The sequence below is a fragment of the Falco biarmicus genome, chromosome 7 (genome assembly GCF_023638135.1).
Source record: "Falco biarmicus isolate bFalBia1 chromosome 7, bFalBia1.pri, whole genome shotgun sequence".
Lineage (NCBI taxonomy): Eukaryota > Metazoa > Chordata > Aves > Falconiformes > Falconidae > Falco > Falco biarmicus.
This window is the reverse complement of record NC_079294.1, coordinates 35160118-35185506: the sequence shown is the minus strand read 5'-3', so window position 1 is coordinate 35185506 and position 25389 is coordinate 35160118. Positions and strand designations below refer to the sequence as shown.

The following is a 25389-nucleotide window of genomic DNA, read 5'->3' as shown; positions in this document are numbered from 1 at the left end:
GGCATCCTCTATCTGTACTTTCTTCCTCACAGGTCATGTGTGTCTGTGTGAAGTATCTGACCACCTCAAGGCAGTCTCCAAGGCCTTATTCGCCTTATTCTCTTGTTCTTCATCTCTTCTAATACAGTTTCAATGAAGGCTAACACATAAAAAGTTTCTGAATTCAACCAGTTTCTTTCATAAACACAGAATAATACAAGTTTACAACAACCCTTGAGCTCACTATCTACAATGAGATGACAGCTAGGCAAGCAATCTTGTAACACATTCTAGAGCATAGTATTTAAGGATTAACAAAGATTTTAAAACCTATGTACAGCACAAATACATATGGCTTATTTCCATCATGTGTAATAGGTGCTCAGAGTTACAAAATCAATGTGACAGTTCTCAGAAATAAGCTACTCTGCTTATTCAAACTATTCAGAAAGTGTTGCTACTCCTACTGCTCCCACATGCATGCTACAATCATGCAAAGTATGACGTGTGACACTAGCAAAAGCAAAGCCCAGGGATTTTAGTAGGAAGACAGCTTGCTTATAAATGGGTTAGGGTATAAACTCTGAAATACATTGCTGCATGTTTGGGGGGGGTTAAAATACTTAAATGAAATATTTACTAGGTTTAGGCAAAACAGGCATCTGCTATTAGCGTACAACCCCTGTACAGAGTCATAGTTTTCCCTCCTGAAAAGCTCTGAGAATCCGTACGGCGTCAGCACACAATGCATAGCCCCCATGCACCACTCATCACGCACTGAAAAACTGCTCCTGCAATCTCAAAGTCTGCACGTATTAGTTTTCTGCTAACCTGTCCCTTTCTCGCTCCACACGACAAAGAAAATCACGTGGAATTTATCATCTTCATTTCTTCCAAGAGAAGAGGCAGCTATGTTTGATGCAGTTGCTGTCATGATGCAATTTAATATGAACCTGACTCCAGCAGCTCAGACAGCAGCAGAAAGCCAGACCACTACTAAAATCTAGAGGAATAAGAGCTCCAAAAATCAATTTTCAATGAAATATGGGATTACAAATGCTCGCAAGTTTGCTGTTAGAAAGCAATAACTAGACTCAAAATAAGGTGGTTTTGAGCATAAAGTTTACTATGAAGAACTCTTTGTAACATTTACAATACCAGATTTATTTCCCCCCAAACAACACTAAACACCAGCTAGCTGGATAATCCCAAATACTATGCAGGCCAATCCCCAAATACCTCCTCTGAGGATCCTGGCAGCTCCTCGCCTCCTTCTTCCTTTTTTACAACCTGTCACTGCAGCCCAGCAGCTCCAGTCACCCCACCACCCTGGCGATGCCACCACCACCACAACCCCCACCTTCCAAGAGAACAGAAGGAAAAATCAGTTCAGGTCAGCTACCTGAACTCTGCAGGGGGATCAAGCCGGCCAAAACCTGCCCCTGGCTGGTGCGGAGGGCGGCGGGGGGGTCCGCGGGAGGGCGCGGAGCGGGGCGCGGGCGGAAGGACACCTGTCCCCCGCACCGCCGGGACGGCCGCCACTGCGCGCCGCAGGGTCACCGGCGTGCGCTCGCTGCTCGGCTGTACACACACACACACACAGACAGACACACAGACATGTGTGTGCAGGTTGGCATAGGCGCAGCGGGGACACATAGCGGTGGGTGATCGCTCGGGCTACCAGACCTGCCTCTGAGGCAGGCACACGCGTATCTATGATACATACACACGTTCGCACACATATCTGTACACATCCCCGCGGCGGAGGCGCAGAAGTTGCTCGCAGGGGCACCCCGCGCCCAGGGCTGGCAGGTTTCCCGCTGTATAACGGGGGAGGCTGAGGGGGGTGAAGTTTCCTCCCTCCTCCTCCTCCTCCTCCCGCCCCTCTCCCCGAGTTACGCCGCGCGGCCAGGCTGGCCCTGGGCGGCGGGGGCGACGCCGGCAGCCTCGGACAGGCCCGCTCCCGGCGCTGCCTTCCCCGCGCCGGCCTCCGTCTCCGCCCCGCCGGGGCGCCGGGACCCCGCCGCTCGCCGGGGACGGCCGCGGGAGGCGGCCCCCGCCCCTACCGTTGCAGAACTGGAGCAGCGAGGAGGTGTCGTAGAGGCTGCTGTAGCTGGAGAAGCCGTCCTCCATCCTGCCGCTGCGCTCCCGGCCTCCCCTCGGCTGTCCCGGCGGCCGCCCGCTGCCTCCTCGCCCACACGCTGAGGAGCGGAGGCGGCTGGGGCCGCGGCGGCCTGCTGCCTGCCTCACTCAGTTGCCATGGCAACCCATTCACTCCGCCGCGGCTGGGGCGGCGGCCGCTCCGCCGCTGAGGCGAGGGGGGAGACCCGCGGGGCGGGGCGGGGCGCCGTCACGGCGCGGCGGCGGGGGGGCGGCGGGCGCGCTCTCCGCACCGGCCGCGGCGCTGCTCCGCGCCCGGCGGCGGCTGGCCCGGCGGCTCTGCGGCAGGCGGCGCGGCCTCCGCCCCGCGGCTCGCAGGCGGAAGGGAGATCGCGGCGCCGCGGCGGCGGGGCCCTGTCAGAGCGGGCCGGCGGGGTCTGGTGGGAGGGGAGCCGCCGGGCGGCGGGGAGGGCCGGCAGCGCGCAGCGGGGAGGCCCGGGGCACCGCTAGGGCGAGCGGGGAGAGGCGCCGCGTCGTTCGGCGGCGCGGCCATTTCCCCTCAGCGGCTCCGCCGAGCCCCCGCGCCGGGCCGGGCCTGGCCGCCCCCGCGCCGCCAAGCCCGGCCCTCGTCTGAACGCGGGGCGAGCCCCGGTTCCCCGCGGCGCCGAGGGGCCGTGCCGGCCGCCTGCCCGCGGGGCGCGCCGAGACGGGCTCCCAGATCGGGGCGAGGCGGGGCGGAGGCGCCTCCCGGCCCTACGGGGGGCAGCACCCGCCGGGCGCGCAGCGAGCGGCACGGGGAGCGCCGCGCCGGGCTCCCCGCACACGCTGCGCGGTAGCTGCCGGGGCAGAGCGCCGCGCCGTGAGCTCAGCATCCCTCCTCGCTGCAGCCACTCGCTGCTTGCTGCCAGGTCGGTTCAAGCTCCTCTCGCCGCTTGCACTGAAGCAACAGCCTGCGTGTAATAGCACCTTCTGGCCTCCACCGATTTCGGTGGCGATTCGGCTGGCTGCCGGATAGAGTTGTCAAGATAATGCTGTAACTGATACTCTCTTACAATAACACGCACACAAAAAGATACATACTGTAATTTGTTGTGCCGTTTTATACGATTTGGGCTGTCTAGTTTGAAGAACGTTATACATTTTTCCTGTACAGGATACTAAAATAATTCCAGCTGGGTTTAATACATTTATCTAGGTTTAACATCCGTTCATGGTGAGATGAGGGTAGTGGCACAAAACCGGTGGCTAGTAATACTGTAAAATTACCTTATGCCTTATGGGCTTCAATTTCTGTGCTAGGGATGTTGGAGTGTCCGGTGACTGAAAGGCGTTTTTATTTCAAGCTCCTCAAGGGACACAAGAAAAGTAGTGCATTGCTTATCTTTAGCACCTTTGATCTTAAAAAGATGTCACAGCACTTTAAAAAGCTTGTCTTCAGGTCTCAGTCCTTTCAGGAGCTTTTTGCAGGGGAGTTCCATCACGCAGATCCATTTACAGGCATGGGTTTGGTATATACGAGTCTTTTCACCAACCACTAAACCATGGTAGTGCTAACACAAAAATATGCTGGAAAATTAGGCAGAGATATCAGTTCCATATTAAAGCAGAGTGCAAAGTGCTCCCTCCTGAATTGCCAGTGCCAATATCGGTAGAGCTGATGTCATCTCCAACACAAGTACTTACCCAGCCTATAGTGCTTAATTTGTATCTGACAAAAACAACGGCATTTTATAGCTATGGGCAATAAAATAACAGAAGTTTGTGGTAGTTTAATTATATAAAAAGGCATGGAAGAGAGAATTGCTTCAATGATACTGAAGACAATAGATTTTCTTAATGTTTTAAATGAGCCATGATTCTTTCTCATCTTTAAAATTAACACAGGTCCCTTAGGTTTTCTCATGACCTTTTCATTCATAAGCCATCAAACTTTTCAAAGATGTCATAATCTAAAAAATTGTACACACAGAAACACATGCATGGGATTTTTGGCAGACAAGTTACAACAATAGAAAAATTAAGCTTATTTTGAATACAATTTTTAATGAATAATTTCCTTCATATTAAAACACTATTACCATGATTAAGTTATTCTTTTTGAGGTTGAGAAGTGGCTTAATATGCTGATTTTCCACTAGCTGGAAACAGTTTCAGCACAGGTGGTGTGCATGACATAAGATATCAATGTTAGCTTAACCTGTACCTCCGTCAGATGTGCAAGTTTTGGCAAATGAGTCTATGAGGCCTATGCTGTCTAAAAGTATTATGTCTGTAGTAAAAAATGTGTTGACAGTGAAAGTGCTACAAAGAGTAGTAAACACCCAATAACTTTTATGATATCTGCCAAAGCAGAAGAAAGGCCAAAAAGGGGCAATGCAGCTCCACTGCAAAAAGCAGAAATTAAAAGTCACTTAGAAACTCAAATCTAAACCTGATCTGAATGCAGCATCATTAAAGGAAGATACAACATCTAAAACCTCATGATAGATTACCCACCAAAATTAGTTGTGAAGGTGTCGGTGAAGCCTATCAGCTCACCATGCTGCAAATCAGCTCAGTGATGGGACAGAAATGATCTCAGCCCTGGTCTCTAGGTGCTGTTATGATGCCATTATATTCTGAGAGCAAGGATCAGAAAAGGAAACCGGTTTCATAGTTTAATTGCAATGATTTCGAGACCTGTTGCAATCTTAATACACTAAACTGCCCCACAAGGCACAAAATGAAAAAAAAAAATCAGTCTGGCTGTGGGAACAATGGGACAATGGATAAGGATGCACTAATGCATCTCTGGGAATTCTGCCGGTATAGTGAAACAAAGAAAACACTTCTTTTTATTGTCCATTTTTCAGTAAACTATACATTTAATCATTTGTATAGATCAAAGCTAGTGCACCAGAAAATGGGAAATCATGCAGATGGGAGTGTGCCATCCCATACACAACACAGTGGGACCGGTGTATCTGGAAGGGATTTGTTGCCATATGTTTGCGCATGCTTATTGTTGGTAGTGTCAGAAACTGTGATGTTACATTTTTGAAAGCTGTATTTTGTAACTAATGATTTAAGTTTCATTTCTATTCAGTAGTGTAATACAAAATATTATTTGCTAAGTGAAAACAAAAGAGCTTTTACCCATCCCTAGCTGAATTTTCAGGTGTATAATTCTCCAATTTTAGGACAAAGAAGCCTTGTTTTCACTCCCTGTTAATAGGCTATAGTCAAATAATTTTTATGGTCTTTGTATTCCTGTTCCTTTTTTATTTCTCTTTCTTTTGCATTACTAATAAATGAAAAAAGATACCCTGCAGCAGGTTCACATCAGAAGTGTCATAGTTCATAACTCTCAACAGTATAGAATTGTACAGTGTTATAACTAATGATACTCTCAAGTCAAGAGCAAGCTGTCCCAGTCACCATGTCAATATGAAACAAAGAAATCTAAGTTACGGTATCCTTTTAAAATTACTAGAATAGCAGACACTGATTATATGAGTCTTATACCCATACTGTTTACATTTAGCAATAATATTGAGGCAAAAAGCCAAATATAAGCACATTTCACCTGGCTGGTAGAGAAGGACTTTTGAAGAGGGACTTTCGCTTCTGGGTCATTTCTGTGGCTCTGTCATTTGACAGCATCAGGCTGGTTTTGCCATTTGGTGATAGCTTGGACGGCCTGCTCTCATACCTGACAACTGTGCTGAGTGCCATTCATTGCCTTCTGCAGGCTTGTTCAGGGCCTGGGATGATGGCACTCGGTAAGGGATGGACATTGGGATTTGGATGTCGGTGGCAAAGCCTGCTGTGCAGAGCTGCTAATGGCAACAGGTGTAGTGGGTCCTTCACAGAGGTTACGGGAGATGAAGGCTCGGTTCACCACCGGGGCTGGAAGGTTCTTTAGGTCAGCGCAATGCATGTGTGCTGAACAGATCAGGAAAGCTTGGATGGCGGCTGCACACACTGATCTATTTTGTAACTAGAGAGATCTTCATCTGGCAAAGCACCTAGCACCATCAGCAAATGTGCTGATTTTGCTAAAAATTGTCAGTGGATATAGCATCTATTTTACCATGACTAACTTCTGAAGACCCCCTCAAGCTCTTTAGCGATCATCTGATAGGTCACCTTTACTGCAGCATGATCAAAGGGACCTGAGCTCAGTTCTGCAGCTCACCATGTTTCCATCTAAGATTTAATCCATTTCACCATTTACAGTCTTACTTAATGCAGCAGTCAGTATCTGCTCAAGCCTGGAAGGTTTTAAACTGCATGTTTGTTCAAGTTTTGCTTTTCCTCTGTGAGTCAGAGGTTTCACCCATTAAAAAACTGAAGCACTGCAACACTCGGTGCCTGGCCTCAGACTGCGTTCCGAAACACAAGGTACCACGCATGTGCTTCTCCCTGAATCTTACATCACTCATTCAATCCAGAAGAAATGGGCCCCTCTTCCAGCCATTCATTACCAGCACTGGGAGTTAAGTGGGCTGAAGGCTGGAGTCAGAGCACAGACCACATTTCACTGATGCCTTCCTCTGCCTCAGCGTTGGAGGACACGGGTGCTTCGGCACGGGGTCCAGCGCTGGGCAGCTGCAATGGCCAGCAGCAGCAGCAGCAGCAGCAGGCTATGCACCGCAGGAGCCCTCGAGAAGGAAGAACCAGTGCAGTGCCTGGGGTTTAGGCACTTGCAGGATGAGATCAGCATTTAGCAGAGAAGGGCTCTGGGATTAAGTTTTGTGTTTACCTGCCTGAAGTCTGCTGAAATCCTGATTTAGACAGATATTTTTTTCTTCTGTTTTGTTTGCCCTTTCTCTTCAGCAAGCAGCAGTAGAGATTGATTGTTTTTTTAAAGAGAATTTCATGTGGTGAACAGATTTTCATTCTTCAGAAGTAGCTTTTCCTCACGGCTAAACTATCTCCAGGTATTAGAGTGGGGGTCTCTGTCAGGATCGTATCATAAGCTCAGATAAGGATTTCCTCTCCTACTGTGGTGTAGGAAAGGAAGAAGTGCCTTGCCGCCCAGTCTCCTTTGTGAAAACACTTCAACCACTGGAATAATCGTTCATTCTAAATAGCAGAACTCCAGTGTTTCAGCCGCAGCAGGGGTCTTCATGAATGTCACTACAAAGCACGCTTCATGCATGTGGGAAAGATGGGGTATAAGGGGAGGATCACCGTTATGCCAGCACAGCCTGAGCGCATTAAATATACAATATAACAAATGTGGGATGAAACCATCAAAGGTATGCATGGTTTACAATCCAAATGAAAATATGTTGCAATATATCTGTATACATCATGTTTTGAATGACATATATTGGAATTGTGGAAATTTCCCTATAATTAGTAAGAATATTCTTAATCATAATGCCCAGAGGAAAAAAAAAACCCAAACAAAAAAACCCAACAAAACCCAAAACATATTGCTTTGCAGATTGATTCATTTGTAAATACAAAGAGAAGACTTTGAGGATGAAAAGAATAATCTATGACTCTCCCCATTCACAGATGGGAGGCTACTCAGCAAACAGCAGTGCTTTCAGACTTGCACCACCTTTTTGAATTAAGTGTTGTCTTTATTTTACTTACTTGGAAAATGAGAGGGAAAACATGAAACAGCCAAAGTCATGCCAGGAAGTTAGCGACAGAATCAAAGTAGAATAACTACCAGTTGAGTGCACTAACCATTAAACTACCCTGCCTGCAAACACTGAAGGTATTTATTATTAAATGCTTTCAAGCATAGTGCCTGCAATAGAAATACCTTTATTTTTATAAGGTCCCCGAACAAGTTGGGTTCAATGCACATCAATGTATGTAATGGCCAACTGCAGACTTACTACATCGATAGACAGAACATTATGGTACTGAACTGATGAGAAGCGAAATACACTACAGATACACAGGAATGCAACTCCTTTTCCACCTTCTGTGCAATCTGTGCTGATGGGAATAGCATTTCTGAGATATTAATACTCTGAGAGGTGGATGTGAAGAGGCACAATGATGCATGGCATCACATGAAAAATGATCCATCCGCTCTTGAAAATTACTCCTTTAAAGTTTTCAATTCTAGCTCAGCACTGCAACCCTATTTTAGGTGGCTTTTGCCCTCAGTAGAGGCTGAAAGCTTCCTCTAGCAGAGCAGTTTGAGATCTGTGTGTTCAGGGGCACAAATCCTACCTCGTGTGAGAGTGGCTTCTCTGATTTCATGTACAACAGCTTTGGCACATGTACAACAGCTGTGGCACAGGGTCACCAGCTCATCAGCCAAGGCACAGGAGGGCCATCCCTACAGGTCTGTGTCATTCCCCACTGGGAATTCCCTCTCAGCAGAAGCATCTTTTCTGCACCCTCTGAAACCTCAGGGAGCCCCAGGCATGTAGGTATTGAGAACTTTTCAATAAGTATGAAAAAGAGATGCTTTTGTGTGTCTAGCACCACATTGATAGTTCTCCTGCACATGGCTGAGATCACTGGTCTTGTTTTAATTTTTATGTTATGATTATGAAGATGTTATTGTGACAATAAATATTCCACAAGCCTATTTTATGCATATATTTAAGTCATATTTTGTTACGATTTACTATCTGGTTTATACAAAGCCATATACAAAGTGATATAAATCTATGGCTTCTGAGTTCTATGACAGAAGAATAAGAGTAGAGCAAACTATAATGTAGATATTTTTTTTTTAATGGTGCTTAAATAACAGCATAGCAAATTGACTATTCAAGGTATACACAAAAATCGCCATTTTTAAACAGTGGTACTAAAGTAGTCCTTCTGTTCAATTTTTAGAATAAGCATTTTAATTTTACTGTAACAATTTACAAGAATGTGTAAAACCCAGAGGCAGAAAACAGGATATATGTCCAAATGATATATGTCAGCCACGCTGTGAGAGAGAAGTCTCTCTCCTCTGCAAACAGATATTCACAGCACCTGTGAACAGAGGGAGGTATCTCAACATCACTTTTTATGTTTCCTGGTCAGTAGGATGGTGGTTTAAACTTGTGCCTTATCAGAATGAATAGTAATATTTTTTCACCTTCCCATGTCACTGTTCCACTGATTTCAGGATCCAGCACAATTAAGGGCATCTCATGGGAACCAATGCATACTAGGAAAATTTACTGTCAGCCATGTAAATAATAAAGCACACATAAAAATGTATGTGTAAGATGAAGCACCACATCCGTTCAATATATTAAAGTTAGAAGGGCTAGCTAATCTCATTTATGTCACTTCCTACATTTGCAATAAGAGCTAAAATTGGTAATTTATGTTTCTGGAAATTTGCCCAGATATGGAAAATGAACTATGGCAAGTGTCTTCTGAGAGGTAATCGGAAAAAATACTGCATTTCTTCTAGTGATTTCATATGTTATTCTTGCTTTTAGTTAGCGATTTATTGGAAAAGCTAATTTGTGCTGCTAGACAAAGCATAGAAAGTAGTTCTGGAGAGTTTACCTGTAATCTTAACTCCTGTCATCACATATGCCCATTTACTGCCTCAACTAACTTAGCTTCATGTTTTGCTTATCCATCTCCTGCATCTTTCATCAAATACAATATTAATTGTTCCAAAAGAGGTAAGGGAAGAAAGAAGACAATATTCCATTTCTACAGTGTGGGTTATTTCTGCAATGGACAATAGAAATTCCACTGGTTCAAACTCATTGAATTTCCATGAGCTTTTCCCAAGTGCGTGGAGGAGCAAGAGGGTGGAAGGCAGGATGACCTACAAGGGACAGGCAGGACATTCAGCCTACTACACTCGCAGATTCCTTTGATATCTGCCAAATCCCAAGACCACCTACATTGAGACCTTCATCCCTCCACTGCTTTTGCTGCCTCAGCCCATTTCTGCTTTCCCCATACAAGATCCCAAGACACAACCTCGGCATGGAATAAAACAGTTAAATCATCAGCTGATCTAAACTTGGCTGGCTCAAGAAAAAAGCAACAGGGAACAATCCTTTCCTACAGTTTTCAACACTACTTTACACTAATTTCCAGCATGGGCTGTAGCTTTTATTTTTGTGGATAACTATAGTTTTGTTTTGAATTAAACATTTTTATTTGCTTTGGAAGAGAATTTGGCTTGGAAGAAACTTTTTTGTTCTGGTCTGTGCAATCACCCAAGGCCCACGATGTGATCAAAGCAATTTTGTATTGCATGTGTTTTTTCAATGTAATTTCTTTCTACAGATTCATAGCAAGTGTATCCAGAAATTTAGATAAATTGTACTTTTCATCTCCTTTTGACATATAAAACTTCAGAAATAAAATGCAACAAAGTAAATGGTTGAACCGAAGAAGCCTTCACTGAATTGCCCAGGGATGTCAATAGACATAGGGATTTAAATTGCAGGATCAGGTCCATACAGTAATAAAATATTTGGCTTTTGGGAAAAGAATGCTGGTTGTTCTTAAAAGACCTCTGCCAGCCAGTGCCAGGTGTAGGATTACTAATCCTCCTCAGGGGAAGCCATGCGTGGCATTCTTCTCTTTGGTGGTGGCATTCAAGAGAGTCCTGGACAGAGGAAAAAGTAATAGGGGCAATATAATGACAGTCTCTGAATGAAGCCCTGAGAAACAGCCCAGGCCCTGCCACCCGGCTGCCAGCCATCCAAGCATGAAGAACAATCGTGCATTTGTTTTGGATACCGAGTTACCTAATTTTAAAAATGTTTCCTGATGTAGCCCTTTAATTCTTAAGTATTTCACCACCTGACATCTCTCTCTCAAGTTTTCAAAGAAGCAAGAGAAAACCAGAGCTACAGATAAGGGGAAGGATGGAAACTAGAAGGATTTTGCTATTAGCACAGTCATAATTCAAGAAAAAAAAAGGGGGAAGAAGACAAGATCTTTTCAACTTTCTGATGCCCAATAGCCCCTCCTTGCCCCACCACTCTCTGACAGAACAAATGCTGGAATAAAGAATAGAATGGATCTCAAAAGAAAAATATGTACTGTGTGCCATAAATTATACAAGCAGATGCAGCCATGAACGAAAGAATTAAGAACATAAACCCCCTGCAGTGTGCACTGTCTTATGAAGGGCTGGAGGTTGCCAAGGGACACTGCGTGACCACCGTGCAGTCCAGGCTAGGATCTTGCTCTGAACATCAGCCTGCAGCCCTGTCATGCAGGCACTTGCTGCCTTTTCCTTCAGATTTTTCCTCTTAAACAGCTCTTTTACATATAAGTACCTGTTTAATGAATATTTGGCCATAACCAGCTTATGGTATGTTTTACAGATGTCTGAGAAATCTTGCAATGAAGAATTTTGCATCTTTTCCCCAAACCTTCCCTTCAAATATTCCCACATGAAGGTAAATGAGTCCCGCTAGACTAAAGGATGGGTAGAATAGGCCAAGGGCCAAGTCTTCATCTGGTGTAACCTGGCAGAGCACTGTCAGTTTCAGCTGAAGTCTTGATTTCATTACTTTCTATTTGTTAGAAAAAGTGTTATATAGCTTTATGGTGCTATATACAGCCATAATCAACAAATAACCTAGCTAGCTGCTTAATGCTTATCAGAGCCTTCGTTCAACTAAACAGGTTTTTGGCAAAGTCAAACCTCTGGATCCAGATTTTTCAGATTTACACATCTAGAATATCTCCCCATTCCTTCATGACATCTTTTATTTCAAGACATTAGCAGCTATTTTCTTATTCAGCAATAATTTCAGCAGGGGAAAAAAGGCTTAGCAATACTGATGTAATTTAGTGCCACGTGACCAATTAAGAAAAAAAAATGCATTTCAAAGAAGTTGACGGCATTCATTTCACATCAGTAAGATGTTTTAAAGCAAACCCATATAAAACTGTGTAAAAGGACATTTTTTCCAACATCACTCTTTTGAATGTCATTTGGTGACCATCCAAGAATAAGGAGTTAAATACTTTATGCTGGAAAAGAATATATATGGCTCATGATTTTTAGCTGTCGTACATGTGAACTTGTGGAAAATGATGCAATCAGAGACCAGAAGCACAGCAAAGTATCTGTTTATATTCAGCTCTGCTGAACAGATCAGAACTGCTGGAGGACTGCAGAAAAAATATCCTTTTCTCTCTTGCTCATGCCCTCCATGGTCTACCTCCTGTTCGGAGTTATATCGTATTCAAGCAATACGATTAGGGGACAGTCTTGATATGGTTTAACATTTTGTACTTTTTCCATTTATCTGATGAAGAGATTTTGCTGTGTCATTCATTCATCATTTCCTTCCATGTGAAATCAGGAAATATAGCATATGAAGACTGAAACCCAGGGTTTTTCTATCCCTGCATGTTTTCCCTTGAAGCTCAGAAGCTCAAGTTATCCCGGTGTAGAGGAAGGAGAAGGAAATGCGGTAATGAAGTTCCTGGCTTCATCACAAGCCCCTTTCTGACCTGGCCAGAAGAAAGTATAAGGAAAGGGATTGAACTCTTCAGGATAAATATGGATGCACAGCAAAAATATGTTGAGGTAAAATCAGAAAGATGAAAGCACCAAACAAGATACAAGCAGGGACAGTGAGGTAACAAGATGTCATTCTACAAATACATACAAAGAAGACCAGGAGAGTGCTGGTCCGCTACTCAGGGGTGCAAGACAGTTATTGATAGATGACATGGGGGAAGTAGAAGGGATTAATGACTGGTTTGTATCTGTCTCCATTAAAGCTGTATTTCAACAAACGTGTTGCTGAAAAATGTAGTTACACCCTCCCTGCTCCACTCCATTCCCACTTCCTCGTTGCCCTCCTGCATCCCACTGCCACAGTGACTTGTCAGGGCATGCAGGGATCCAGCTGGGGCAGCTGATCCAACTGAAAATTAACCTAGCGAATAGATGATTGTTACTAGGATCAATTAGTTCTGCAGTTCGATTCATCTCATGGCTGCACTGTATTCAGATGCCTTTTTTCAGATTAGCTAGGCTCATTACCTTCATCTTAGGATGCTTAATGGCCAGACTGATCCCAGGACAGGTAGTTATTGTCTCTGAGTGACTAGATGTATAGGGTGTCAGAGGGTCAGAAATAGGAAAGCATGGTGCCTGTCTTTAAAATGGGGGGAAATAAGATAGCAGATTATCAATCAGTCTGTAAATCCAATTCTTGCTGCAACATTTAGGATTTTTTAAACAAACTATTTAGAAGATATAGGGGAGACTATCTAGAAGATAAAGGGGAAGTGGGCAGCATTCAGCTTCAGTTTTATGAACGAAGTCCGTCAAGCCAGTCTAGTTCTTTCTATGACTGTATTGTGCTGTGAACAGGGGAAAGGCAGTTGGTGTTGTATAACTCAACTTCAGTAAGGCTTTTTGCACACTCATGATACTCCCATAAGCAAATAAGGAAATGCAGCGTTGCTGACCCTGCTACACCTGTTCTAACAGGTATAAGACTATTCAGGTAATCATACCTAAAAAGTCACAGAAAATAGAAGGGTCTATGAAACATGATTCTGTACAGTTTTGTCCTTCGTCCCATTATAGCCCACGTTTTCATTAGTGACTGAAAAGGGAGCAGAAGACCCACTTAGTAAATGTGCAGGTCACAGCCTGGGAGCTCTGCAAGTATGCTAGTCAACAGGCAGATTAAACTTTAAAAAAAGGTCTTGGCAGCTTGAAGGAACTATCTGTAAAAGCAAGATGAAATGTACTAAGGACCAGTCCAAGGGACTACATTTAGACAGGCATTATCTGCTGAAAGATGAGTAATAACTGGTTGGGAAATAGCCTGACCAAGGGTAGACCACAAACCAAACATTGAGTCAGCTATGTTATGCAGAAAGGATAAATAATCCTGAAAATGTATGAAGAAATCCTTCCAGCCTATTCAGCATTGATAACGCCTCAGTTGGAACATTAAGTCCGGTTTAAATTGTATCAAGAAGATTCTTATTCAGATTAGACATCAAAATGAAAAAAAAATATCCAACTGTAAGGGCAGTAAAGCACTAGGATAAGTTGCCTGGGGAAGCTACAGAGCATCTGTGGAACATATCTAAGATCATTTTAGACAAATATGTATCCTGTTTGATCTGATATGTCTGGTCCTCCCTTGGACCAGATTGACCAGATGAACTTTCAAGGTCTTCTCCAGCCTAGTTTTCCTGCGATTCACTTCACCATGTTATTGTCCATCCATGAAGCTTTCTGGGGAACAGTAGCTGCAGGCCCACTTCCATGGGCATTTTGCTGTTGTTCTTCTCATCTGAGGTTCACAAGTAATTGGCTGGAGTGCCTCAGATAATCCCATTTTGCTTACAAAATCTCTCTCTGTTGCTATCAAGCTGGAGTAATATAAATTAGGACATCGCTCCATTTTTCTGTTCTGAGGAGATCAAATCTTGCCTCCGTTTAAGTCATTGGCAATACGTTCCTACCATCCCCAAGAGCAGCTGATGAAGAAAACAGGTTAGTTTATGTCGTACCAGAAAATAAAGTGGATATACCAAAAAATCAAATCACTTTCCTGAGCACTCATCTACAGTGCTTCTGTTCTGGAGGCTACTGATGGAGAATCAGCCTTTCTTCTCACGGTCACTGGTGTGTGTCAGGTCAGGTCAACACGAAGCAACCACAGTCCACTAGTGCTTGTTATAAAATGAGCTAAAGCCCTGCTCCCTCTTATGAGAAGGTACAAAGCAGAGTCAAAACTTGACAAAAGATCACTATCGCAGTTGCAATAGTGAAATGCCAAAAGCCTGAGCAGGCATTAGGACTGAGGTGTCCTCACTGTCTGCTTCCAAAACAGCAAGTGGGCTGCCTGGAATCTCTTTTTTCTACTCTGTTCTCTTTTTTGGATCCACTCCTATAATGCTCATATGGACAAGCTAATGAAGTAAAAAGGCTGTTCACACTGACTGCGGTATTTGCTTTCAGTTAAAAGTGTCTAATTGCTGTTCAGCAGGCAAACACGTACACCTACAGAAAGGAGAGCTCCCTCTGGGTTTGTTGCCCCCGAGCATCTTTAATCAGCACATCTGAAAATATTTTTAAGTGAGCCCAGCCTGTATTTGCCTTCATATCACAAAGATCTGCTAGGGACAGAATCAAATTTTTGGGTGTGTTTATGTTATTCCCTTGTATGAGATTAAAGGTGTTTATGCCTCTCTCTTCTCTGCATTCACAGACACCTACACTTAAAGGCATTCTGTACAAACTGTCTTCCCTTTCCCTCATAAAAGAGTGATAATCTAATATGATTTATTTCCTAGCGGCACAACCTCCTAAACAGGCACTGAAGATATCATTAACCTTGAAGGCTAGACTATCTGTTTTCTGGACTTGCCCTTCACAGTGCTAACAGAAGTAGTTTCTGCAAGAGAAATTTGACTTTTACATTATCTAAGACATGCATTTAAATCCATAAAATATATGGGTCTCTTATATATTCCAGAACCTAAACCACAAAGTTTAAAATGATATCTTCTCACTTACGAAACTCGGACTTGCCATTGTGCTTAGGTGTAATAGTTTGGTATTTGAGAAAGCTGTGACATTTGGATCTGTGTCCAACAGAGGGAGGTGTTCAGGAACACAGATATGGTCCAAAATCTTTTTAAGTTTAAGGAGTTTGACGGAAGTGAGAGGGGCACACAAATGCCAGCAAGCAAAACATACTTTACTATTGCAATTCAATTAATTTATCTGCTCTGTGAGAATTCAGGTGTGGAGTCACTGCCTGCTCGCACAGCCAGACCTACTCAGAAGATGTAGGATCAGACCAAAGGGGATGTTTTTGTGGGAGGACTTTTACATCAGAAAGGTGACAATATCAACTCTGTGTCGGAAAGGAACTATGGTTTTCTTAAAAAAAAAAAAAAAAAAAAAAAAAAAAAAGCACTACTTAGTTCATACCGCCTGCTTGATGAAAGGCAAACTCAAGCAGAGGTCCAGTCTGGTAGGCAATTTGGTTTCAGTAAAAACCTGAAGTTATTCAGCTGCGCCTTCCTCACAGACAGTCACTATGGCAATGGGAAAATATTGTGAGGTATAGGAATTATGGGAATATGACTCAGAGAGTACAGAAAAAGGAACGTTCAAAAACATAATTCCCAGTAGGCACAGAGTACGCTTTTTAAAAATACATACAAATGGAGGATAATAATCTGGTACTGCTTTGCACTGCTGTATTTATTGGGGAACACGGTTAATAAATATGGAGCCACAGTGCTGCATGTTTTCAGCCCCTCTATTATCAGGGGGAAACAGAAGCTGGCGGCGAAGGAAACGGCGGCACTCTGCTCTGCTCCTTCCAGCCCCGCACCTTTCCCCACAGGACCGCCGTACGGCTGGAACTGCTTTTATCACTAAACGACATGTTTGGACAGGCTCAGTCAAGTCCGTGTGTGACTTCCGTGTCTTTTAAAAGTGGAATGACTTCTCCTGCTTGCAAAGCTGCAGAGGCTGGTGAGAGTCTCCTGTCTCACTGACCCTGGTCCCACCAAACTGGGATTTGCCCAAATACAAAGGAAGTAGCCCAAGGCAAGAGCCACCCCACAGGGAGACATCCCTGCAGAACATCACATGAACAAGGACTACCAGGCTAACCCAGCCCGGTGCTCTGGCTGGCCCAGTAGCAGATGGGCTTCAGCTTGCCAGACAACAGGCATTTGAAAAATAGCTTGTCCTCGGGAGAATTTTCTCCCCAGTTTTGCTCTTTAGTTACTTAGTCCCAGGAAGCATGGATGTAGATATTGATATATATATATAAATTGGTTTTCGCTGTGCTTAAAATAAAATTCTACCTCATGTAGGTAATGATGAATGCATGGCCTGGGTAAGTGGTAGGCGCTCTCCCAATCCTTTATGCTTTTGGCCTCAGTAGCACTCTGATGTAGTTAGTCCCACAGGTCAATTATGGATTGTGTAAAAGCCTTTCTTTTAATCAAATTTATGTTCTGCCCTTTACTTCACTTAATGTCTCTTCATCCTTGAACTCTGTGAAGCGCCAGATTAACTACTTTATAGCATTCCATTTTCCCGTACATCTCTCTCAAGCTTCCCCTTCAATTCACTCAAATCCTTCGATCATTTCTGCCCTGAAGGAGGTGAGAGCTTCCTTCCTCGTGGGTTTCTGGGACCTGTGGAGTTTGGGGGCTGTCGCCAAGCTTCCCCTCCTGACCTGCAAGCCGCTGCTGCTGCATGAGAAATTCAGTGAGCTGAAGCAGTCCGCTGTGCCCTTTGATCCTGCTCCCCTGAGTTTTACTGTGGGAGGTACAACAGAGCCCTGAGGCATCAACATGATTATACTGTATTCTTTCACGTTAAAAATGCTGGCCACCAGTATTGTTGCTCAGCAACATGAAACTGTGTACCACTGCTGGCTTCATTAAACTTTAAAAATATTTTTCCTTGCCAACTGAAATAAATAATTGACGATGATTTCAGTGTATATTTAGCATGTCCTCTGGAATTCCAGTAAGTAGGTAAAACAGTTTTATATATCTAGAATTACGAAGAAATAGCTAACACTGGCTGTAAAATAAAATGGATAGCTGAAAAATACTTGCACTTGCATAGCAATTTCTAAATTGCTCAAAGGTACTCTATCAAATAAATGTCAAAACTCTGCAATTATTTCTTTACTGAACATGCTGCACATTCTTTTTTGCAAAGATCATTAAATCTTATTGTATAGTTTCCTGCTAGAAAAGACCACAATAACTGATCTTCTAACTTCTTTATTATATATATTTTTGCTAATATAGGCAATTGAACACATTAAGTATGCATAAATAGGGAAGAACAGATTTCAACATATGTGTTTTCTGGTTGAGTGATAATGCCCAGGGTTGTTAAAAAGGAATGGGTTGTAAAACTCAAGTGTACTTTTTGTCGTCTAACTGATGAATTGTGTATTATTCACCTCTAGTATCGGTCCCAGCTAAAATAAATTGCTGGAGTCCTTATCAGCAGATTCTTTTCTATTATCTGCATGAAGTCCCAGTTTTATCTAATTGTTGGCATTACCAGTACGATTTTCTGCAAATATAGAAACATCTGGGTAAATGCAATTGCTACTTTAATCCATGAGAGGCGCATTTAGATGCATATCTGTGAGCAGAATGGAGAGAACCTGAGCTAGGGAGCTTTGGAGATCTCCAATCTAAACGACTGCCAAAATAAACATGAGTGGAGATAGAGGGATTAATCCTGTAATCCTTACTTAAGCAAAATTCCTGCTATCTTCAGCGAGATTCTCACTAGGGAACAGCTGTGGAAATTGGCCTAAATGAAGCAGAAATGGAAAAGGCCAAATTCTGCCCCTGGGTGTGTGCATGTGACTTCTGTAAAACCTGAAGTGTGACACCCTGGGCCTGGGATAATCAGCACATAAATTCCCACAAAGCTCTATGGTACCAAGGCTTTACTCGGTATAAATACCAGGCACATCCATACCCTTGCAGGGAAATGTTCCTATCCAGGCTTCACTAAGCAGCAAGAAGACAAGCGCAAACTAAAACTGACATTCAGAAAAAAAAATGTGCATTTTATTTGAAAATTTCTTCCATTTTAACCAATCCTAGGAGTGTTTGGAGCATTTGCCTTCACTGAACTCAGAGTTATTGCCTCTGTTTTCCAGCTGGGATGGAAAACCAACATGCAAAGTTAAGTGATTTTCCACAGACCACACAGCAAGTGATTAGTATCACGGGGACAAATTAATCTTGGGTGTAAATCCATAAAGATTAATGGAGGTCTAACAGGGATTAATTTGGCCCATCATCTCTAAGGATAGCAAAACCAATTAGGTGATGTCATTAATCTTCTGGTTAGTACAGGACTGTTTCTTAAGCAATACTGAAAGAAAAGCAATAGAACAGGAATGACCAAAGGGTCCACTAAAACGGATGAATTGGCCATTCCTTGGCAGAGGATTCGCAGCAGGAGCCTTAAATAGTGACAGCAGCCCTGATGTGCCCTCAGGCTCTCATCCCAACTGAGACAATCTACGACAATCATTTATTTGAGGATTGGAGCATGTCAGCCCAGATTTCAGTCACTAATTAGGTTTAAGTCTTTTCTTAGGGCAAGACTTCCATGAAACTGATTTGGAGTCAAATATATTTATTACGGCCCTGGGATCTTCAAATATTTGGAAAATATGAAGTAGTTAATGCCCTATAGACAGTAACATTTGAAAGACTCATAAATTTTAAACCTTCCACTTTTGGCCTGACAGAATAGAAATAAGTGTATAAGAAGGAAGTATTGCAAAATCTGTATAACTGACATGTTCTGAGATTTGGAAAAAAATATTTCCTTATTCACTGGTTGGAACAACACAAAATTTCCCATCTTAAGTACTGAAGATGTTCCTGATGCTTACCAAAGGATCAAAACTGGCCCACAGCAGAGAAGGATCTTTCTTCTGTTTGCCTCAGAAATTTTATTTTGAAGAGAAGCTAAATTAGACAGAAAGGTTTTTGTTAAAGGGTAACGACCAGCTATAACAAATGCATACAAAGCAGAGATGAACAGAACAATGAAAACTATGGCTTCCAGACCATGGTTGATGGAATTTATGGAAAAAGAACATTTGTGTCATTGGCAAAGTCTAGTGTGAGAACATTGAATAGGAGATAGTGATTTTGTGCCCAAAAGTTCTGTGCGTTACCTAATAGGCCTGGTAAAAATGTTCCACTAGGATTTTGAAAGCAAAACTTGGCAACAGTGAGATCATTAAAACACTACAGCACAGAAGCCCTCATTCAAAATGTAATTAATATGTAGCAGGTTTTTCATTGTTATTAGGAGAAAAATATTCTAGCTGTAATAGGGATCTTCCCATCCACAGTTCTGTCTGAATAAGAGTTTCATGGCTGAGATTTCATAATCAGTGAAATTACTTAAAACTCCTTTCATGGGGATGTTCTTGGATAGATTAAAACCTCTTTCCTCATTTTATATAATGTAGGAGTTCAAATGAGGTGACGTGCTCAGGCTGGTAGTATGGCTCCACTCAGGAGGGAAGATGTCATGATGCTCCCTTATACTGTGGTAGAGAAGCAAAGCTTTGCAGGGCAGGGCTTGGCAGTTCCCTTCCCACCACAGCCTTCAGAGCACTTTTTAGGAATGTCATGACACACTGACACATCCGTCTGCCAACAAAGGATGCTAAAAAGAGACATGGAGCAAGCACCTAAGAAGAACATGAAAGAAACTTGGATTTTGGCAGGGTGACGAGCACAGAAGATGGAGTGGAATGGAAATTTTTCTGTGTCGATGCCGATAGTATGTCAGCATAAATACACTTAGGAGTCAGTATTTCTAAATACCGATGCTCATAAGCCTAGGAAGTGTGGTGTGGAACATTCTGTCAGCCAAAAATGGTAAATAAAAGTACCCAGGGGTGTTCTGACATGGTATCGTCTACGTTTCAGAAGGGCAATGAAAACAACAGGAAATGTGTTTAAGAAAAAGCTCCCAAATTAGGCCCACAATATATAAAAAGATAAAAGAACATCTGTTTTAATATCTTCCTTTGACAGATGGATCTAAAGAAATATTCTGAGAAATGTTCCAACACAAGGCTCTGTTTCCAGAAGGCCTTTCAGACTAAAATGAAAATGTTTCTGTTTCACTGGCTGTTTCTGACATACATATCCAGTGATTATTAGAGAAAGACATGACAAAAATATACTTTTTTCATAATAAGCTATATATATTGAACATTATAAATTCTAGGCAAAAAGAAAATATATAGACATATATGGACATATATGAATAAAGACAGCTGTATTTCAGTAGACTAGCTAGCTTGATACTAGTTTCCCTTTTAAAAAATAGACCAGCTTTATTATTAGTGATTCGGGCAAATGGGCAGTGACCACGTCACCGTTTATCCAGCCTTTCTGATGTGCAAATACACCTGCAGCACAGTGCTACAAGCGCAAGGCTATGTAAAACCAGACCGTAAATGTAAAACTGTGCAAGACAAGTAAATGAACCAGTTCATGCTTCCAGCGCTGGTACAACCAGGGTAGGATCTGGGTAGAGGCACCTGACCTCATCTTCTGCAGCTAACGTTTGTTGTAGAAACATACAGCAACCAACGCAGCATCACAGATGCTAGATGCCTGCAAATAAACTTATATTAAAAATGGTATTAGGTGTTCAAGGGGACAGAATCAATACTTTAGTACTGCAGGAACAGCACAGTAAAAATACCCGATGTTCAAATCCAAGTTACTTCGTAAAAAACAACCCACACAAACAATATACAGCCTGTCTAGTTCATATATCTTTGTTGCCCTACTTAAAGCCTGTGTGCCAGAAATAATTTATGAGGGAAGATACATGCATATTCATAGTAATTACTGCTTCACAAAGCTGAAAGATCTTGGAGAATAACAGTAAGAAAAGTAGTGATGGCAACTGCTTCTAGGCGCTGTGGAGCGCAGCAAAGCCCAGACTTTGTCCTGTAAACACTGTGTTAGCTGTTTGCTGATCATCTGATTGGTATGGTGACTGCTGATTTCATTGGCAATTGCCTCTGGTTCTGTTTTAAGAACAAAGTAACAGGCATCCCAAAATGCATGTATTTATGGAAAAGCCTTTTTATGTTCTAGTGTGGGTATATTTGACGCTATTCAGAGGTTTACTGGGTTCTTTGTTCCAGACTACAAACACAATAATGGAAACATTTGTTCGTTGGCTTGTGTACACATTTAGTGCTATCTCTTGCGCTTGTAGACACGAATGAAAGCTGGCTTACATCACCGGGGATATGTCATCTTAACATCAGAGTAGGAGAACAGATTCCATGTAAGTATGTGAAATTTGTGTGGTTATTTTCACATACCCATTGTACTTCCTATTTATGTCAAATTAGTAGCAAATTAGCTCCTTACCATGTCCTTGCTAAGAAGCAGGAGTTTCAGCTGGGGTAGTGGCAGCTTGCCCTCATCAGAGGTACAAGCTCAATCACCTGCTACCTTCCCACAATGTCCCCCTGAGGGACATAAAAATGTAATTTCTGCCAGCCAGCATGCCTTAAAATGTTTTGGAGGTTGATACCAGTCTGAAGCTGATGGTACAGGTCTGCCCCTGTCATCTCCCTAGGGAAGGTACCACCCTGAGCCCCGTTTTGGAGGGAACACAGGTGCAGTGCAGCATGTCCAAGGGGACTAAAAGGTTCCTGCTCACAGAAAACAGAATATAGGTGCCCCAGCAAGTCAAGCTGGACATAATCCCTTTGCTTTGAGCTCACAGCTGTTGAGGGGGTAAACAGGAAGGCAAGACTGACCAAGGTCTGAAGTACATCCCACAGAGTCAGTGTCATGAGCACAGGAGCAGCTGGTTAATCTGATTAAAGGAGATGGAAAAACATCTTGAGGATGGCATGGCTGGGGGGAGAACATCAGTGTGCAGTAAAAGCCGAAGTGCCCAGGTACACACGTGGCTCAGTGTCAATACCAGAACAGGTACATATGCCCTTCCCGTGCATGCTGGGCGATGTAGACTCCAACAGTACGATTAAAAGCAGTATCATTTATCCACATCTAGCTATCTTATCTCTTTATTTTGCACAAAGAAGAACCCATGAGGATGGATTCCTCATTCAATCTATTGTAGACTACAGGCAACCCAGGATCTTCTCAAGAATTGTTGTTAAGAGAAATATCTGCTCTTCCACAAACACTGGGAATCAACCTCCCAGCAGATAGTTTGAGACAGCTTCAGAGATCTCACTGTACTTCTGTCTTTGAATAGCTCCTGGATGTCTGACACAGACCTATGCTTGGCTTGTACAGGGAGGAAGTGCCTTGGCTCCTTAATGCATCGCCTCCATCTTCAGTGTACATCAGCCTGTTCCACAAGAGCAAGCATAACATCTTTGTAATGCTCTCTCTGAACAAAGCAGCCAGCTCCAAAAGCATCTTTCTACTTGGGCTGCCTCAGCTGCTCACAGTTAATGAGTCACATGCTATATAATACAGCGATGGGGCTGTCAGAAGGGTTTTTGAACCTATCCTCGCTGTGCAGAGCCCAGGTCTGATACATGCATAACTCAGATAATACCGTTTGCTGCTGTGATGCCAGTTTCTGGACTCGGGCAGCTTTGTGGGATTGAGCTCTTTGAAAGGCAGGACTGCTGAGGGCATTGGCAGTGCACAGCGATGCTGACAGCACCTCCCGGGAGTACACCTGCAGACCACAAAGTCCCTGCCATGTGCAAACAGCAATCCCTGTGCCCTGGTATGAGAGAGCTGCTATTTCTGGGGCTGGGCAGAAATGCAACACACTCTTCTCTTTTAAATCTGGTTTTGTTTTGGGGGTATGCTGCCAAGCTGTACAATGCAGGGAGAAAAACAATACAGCTATTTAATCTACGCAGATTAGTCTCTCCGTGAATTCCAGTCCCAGATTTTCTTGCTAGATCTCAGGATGGGGATTACTTTTGTTAGCTAATGAATAACATAAAAAGATCTACAAGTCTACTCCTTAGGAAAATGAAATATATTTAAAATCAGTTATTCTGATTGCTATATCTTCTTTTTTGTCCTTACTGACTGAAAGCACAGTTATTTACAATCTCCAACTAGTAACAAATCCTTTCTTATTAAAGTAACTTAAACCATTAATGGCATTATATCTTGCTTTAGATTTGTTGTCCTTTATTTACTGCCACCTGTCTACTTCCCAGACTGTACTGAAAGAAATGGAAAGCTATTTTCTAAACTCACACTAAAACACTCACCATGAACAGGTAACACTTAAAAAGAAACGAGTCTCTAGCACTGAGTCAGAATGCTTTTTCTTGCTGTAGTATGCTATTTAAAAACACACAATACAGAAACAGATGCTATCTTACAGTATCATATTCAGACCACAGAAAACATCAATGCAGTAACCCTGTCTACTCACTACTTAACACCAAGCCACCATCACACTTAAGGAAAATTAATTACTTTGTAGATGGAATTAAAATCCCAGCTGTTATAAAATATACAGTAAACCTCCTGTCAACAGCAATGCAGAATCAAGTAATGGAAGAAATGAGTGACCTGCACAGAACTCTGGTGCTCCACTGTGGTCTGCCTGGGCTGGTTCCTCAGGGATGGACTTCATGTTCCTCAGCGATGCCCCCAGACCAGCTGGTGGGTTATGTCCAGGACTCAAAGGGCTCTGCATGAGAGGCAGCTGGGTGCTTTATCTTCTTTTTATTTATGTGAAGGTTGCAATGGCAGCAGACAGCAATGCATAGACACCAAATTAATTAAGCTGTTTTTAAGCCACAGCATTAAGGTGATGTCATAAGAACCCGCTTAGTAGGCAAGGTCACTGAAAGGGAGAGTACGTGTCCTGCAATAAAAAAATTTGTAGTTTGGAGGGCTTGTGTTGGATGCCTTGTGTGGAGTTTTGTCAAATGTGGCACCACCTGGAGAAATATTTTTCTATCCATTGAAATATCCAACAGCATCTCTCACTTAAACAGGATAAGAGAAGATAAACCTGCTTCAATTGTGAGCAATACTCAGAAATGCATAAATTAGATATATTTGGAAACACACAGAACTGGGAAAATATTTTGGTGCAAGATAACATAGTTCATATAACTTATGCCACACTGAATTTGTGTTTGCATACAAGCATGCTCAGATAGGCACATGTCAGGCAATCACAAATCTGCTCAGCGCACCATTGCATTGACATGGCATTGTATTGCCGTTTTGCATTGGTAGTTTGAATATGTTGTAGAACTGAGCCTGAGGGTTTTTTCCTCTATTTCCTAAGTAACTAGTTTTGTAAAAATCACAACCAGCAACATTAATTTTGATTTTCTTCATAGCTTTCCAGAAAAAAAGAATTAGAGAGACTCTTAACAGAAGAAATAATACAGATGCTGATATATTGCAGGAGCTTAATGATGCTATTGCTTCATTGTGAAGTATTTCTACTAGGAAACGTGAAGCATCCGAACTGTAGCCATAATCCTCTCATACAGAAGCCTTCTCTACAGCTTGCACAGAGTAAGTGCAAGCCTGTGTCTTCAGCATTAATGGAATCAGCTGAAGTGAGTAATGCTTTGTGTATCCTAAAGCTGTGATCCTGTAAACGTGGTAAAAAGATGGCAGTGTTGGTTTTTCAGTCCCACACGAGGTGAAGTGAGTCAGAGCATTTGAGATGGATGGGCAGCTCTCAGAAAAGAGCTTTTGTTCCTTGTTTCCAGTCTCTAACAGTCACAGTGAAATCGTCTCTACCATCTACCTATTAGCATCAACATCACTGGGGCTGTTTGTGTGAGAAACGCTTATGAATATAAGCAAAGGTCACGCAAGGAGACTCCTAAA

The 25389-nt window shown here is 42.9% G+C and overlaps 1 protein-coding gene across 13 annotated transcripts in view; it reads right to left on the bottom strand.

Moving 5' to 3' along the window:
* The window catches only part of EML1 (EMAP like 1), a 130633-nt gene that overhangs the window by 83149 nt on the left and 22095 nt on the right, over positions 1-25389 (bottom strand). For 6 of the 13 annotated variants that reach the window (XM_056347040.1, XM_056347041.1, XM_056347043.1 and 3 more), the window contains exon 1: positions 24103-24312. The exons of 1 other annotated variant lie outside the window; for it this stretch is intronic. In XM_056347040.1, coding sequence (XP_056203015.1) covers positions 24103-24229 — 127 coding nt within the window. In that variant the 5' untranslated portion in view covers positions 24230-24312. Of the gene's footprint in view, positions 1-2045; positions 2284-19421; positions 19498-24102; positions 24313-25389 lie in introns of those variants that run through there. 6 more of the 13 variants (XM_056347047.1, XM_056347050.1, XM_056347054.1 and 3 more) reach the window with 4 other exon arrangements.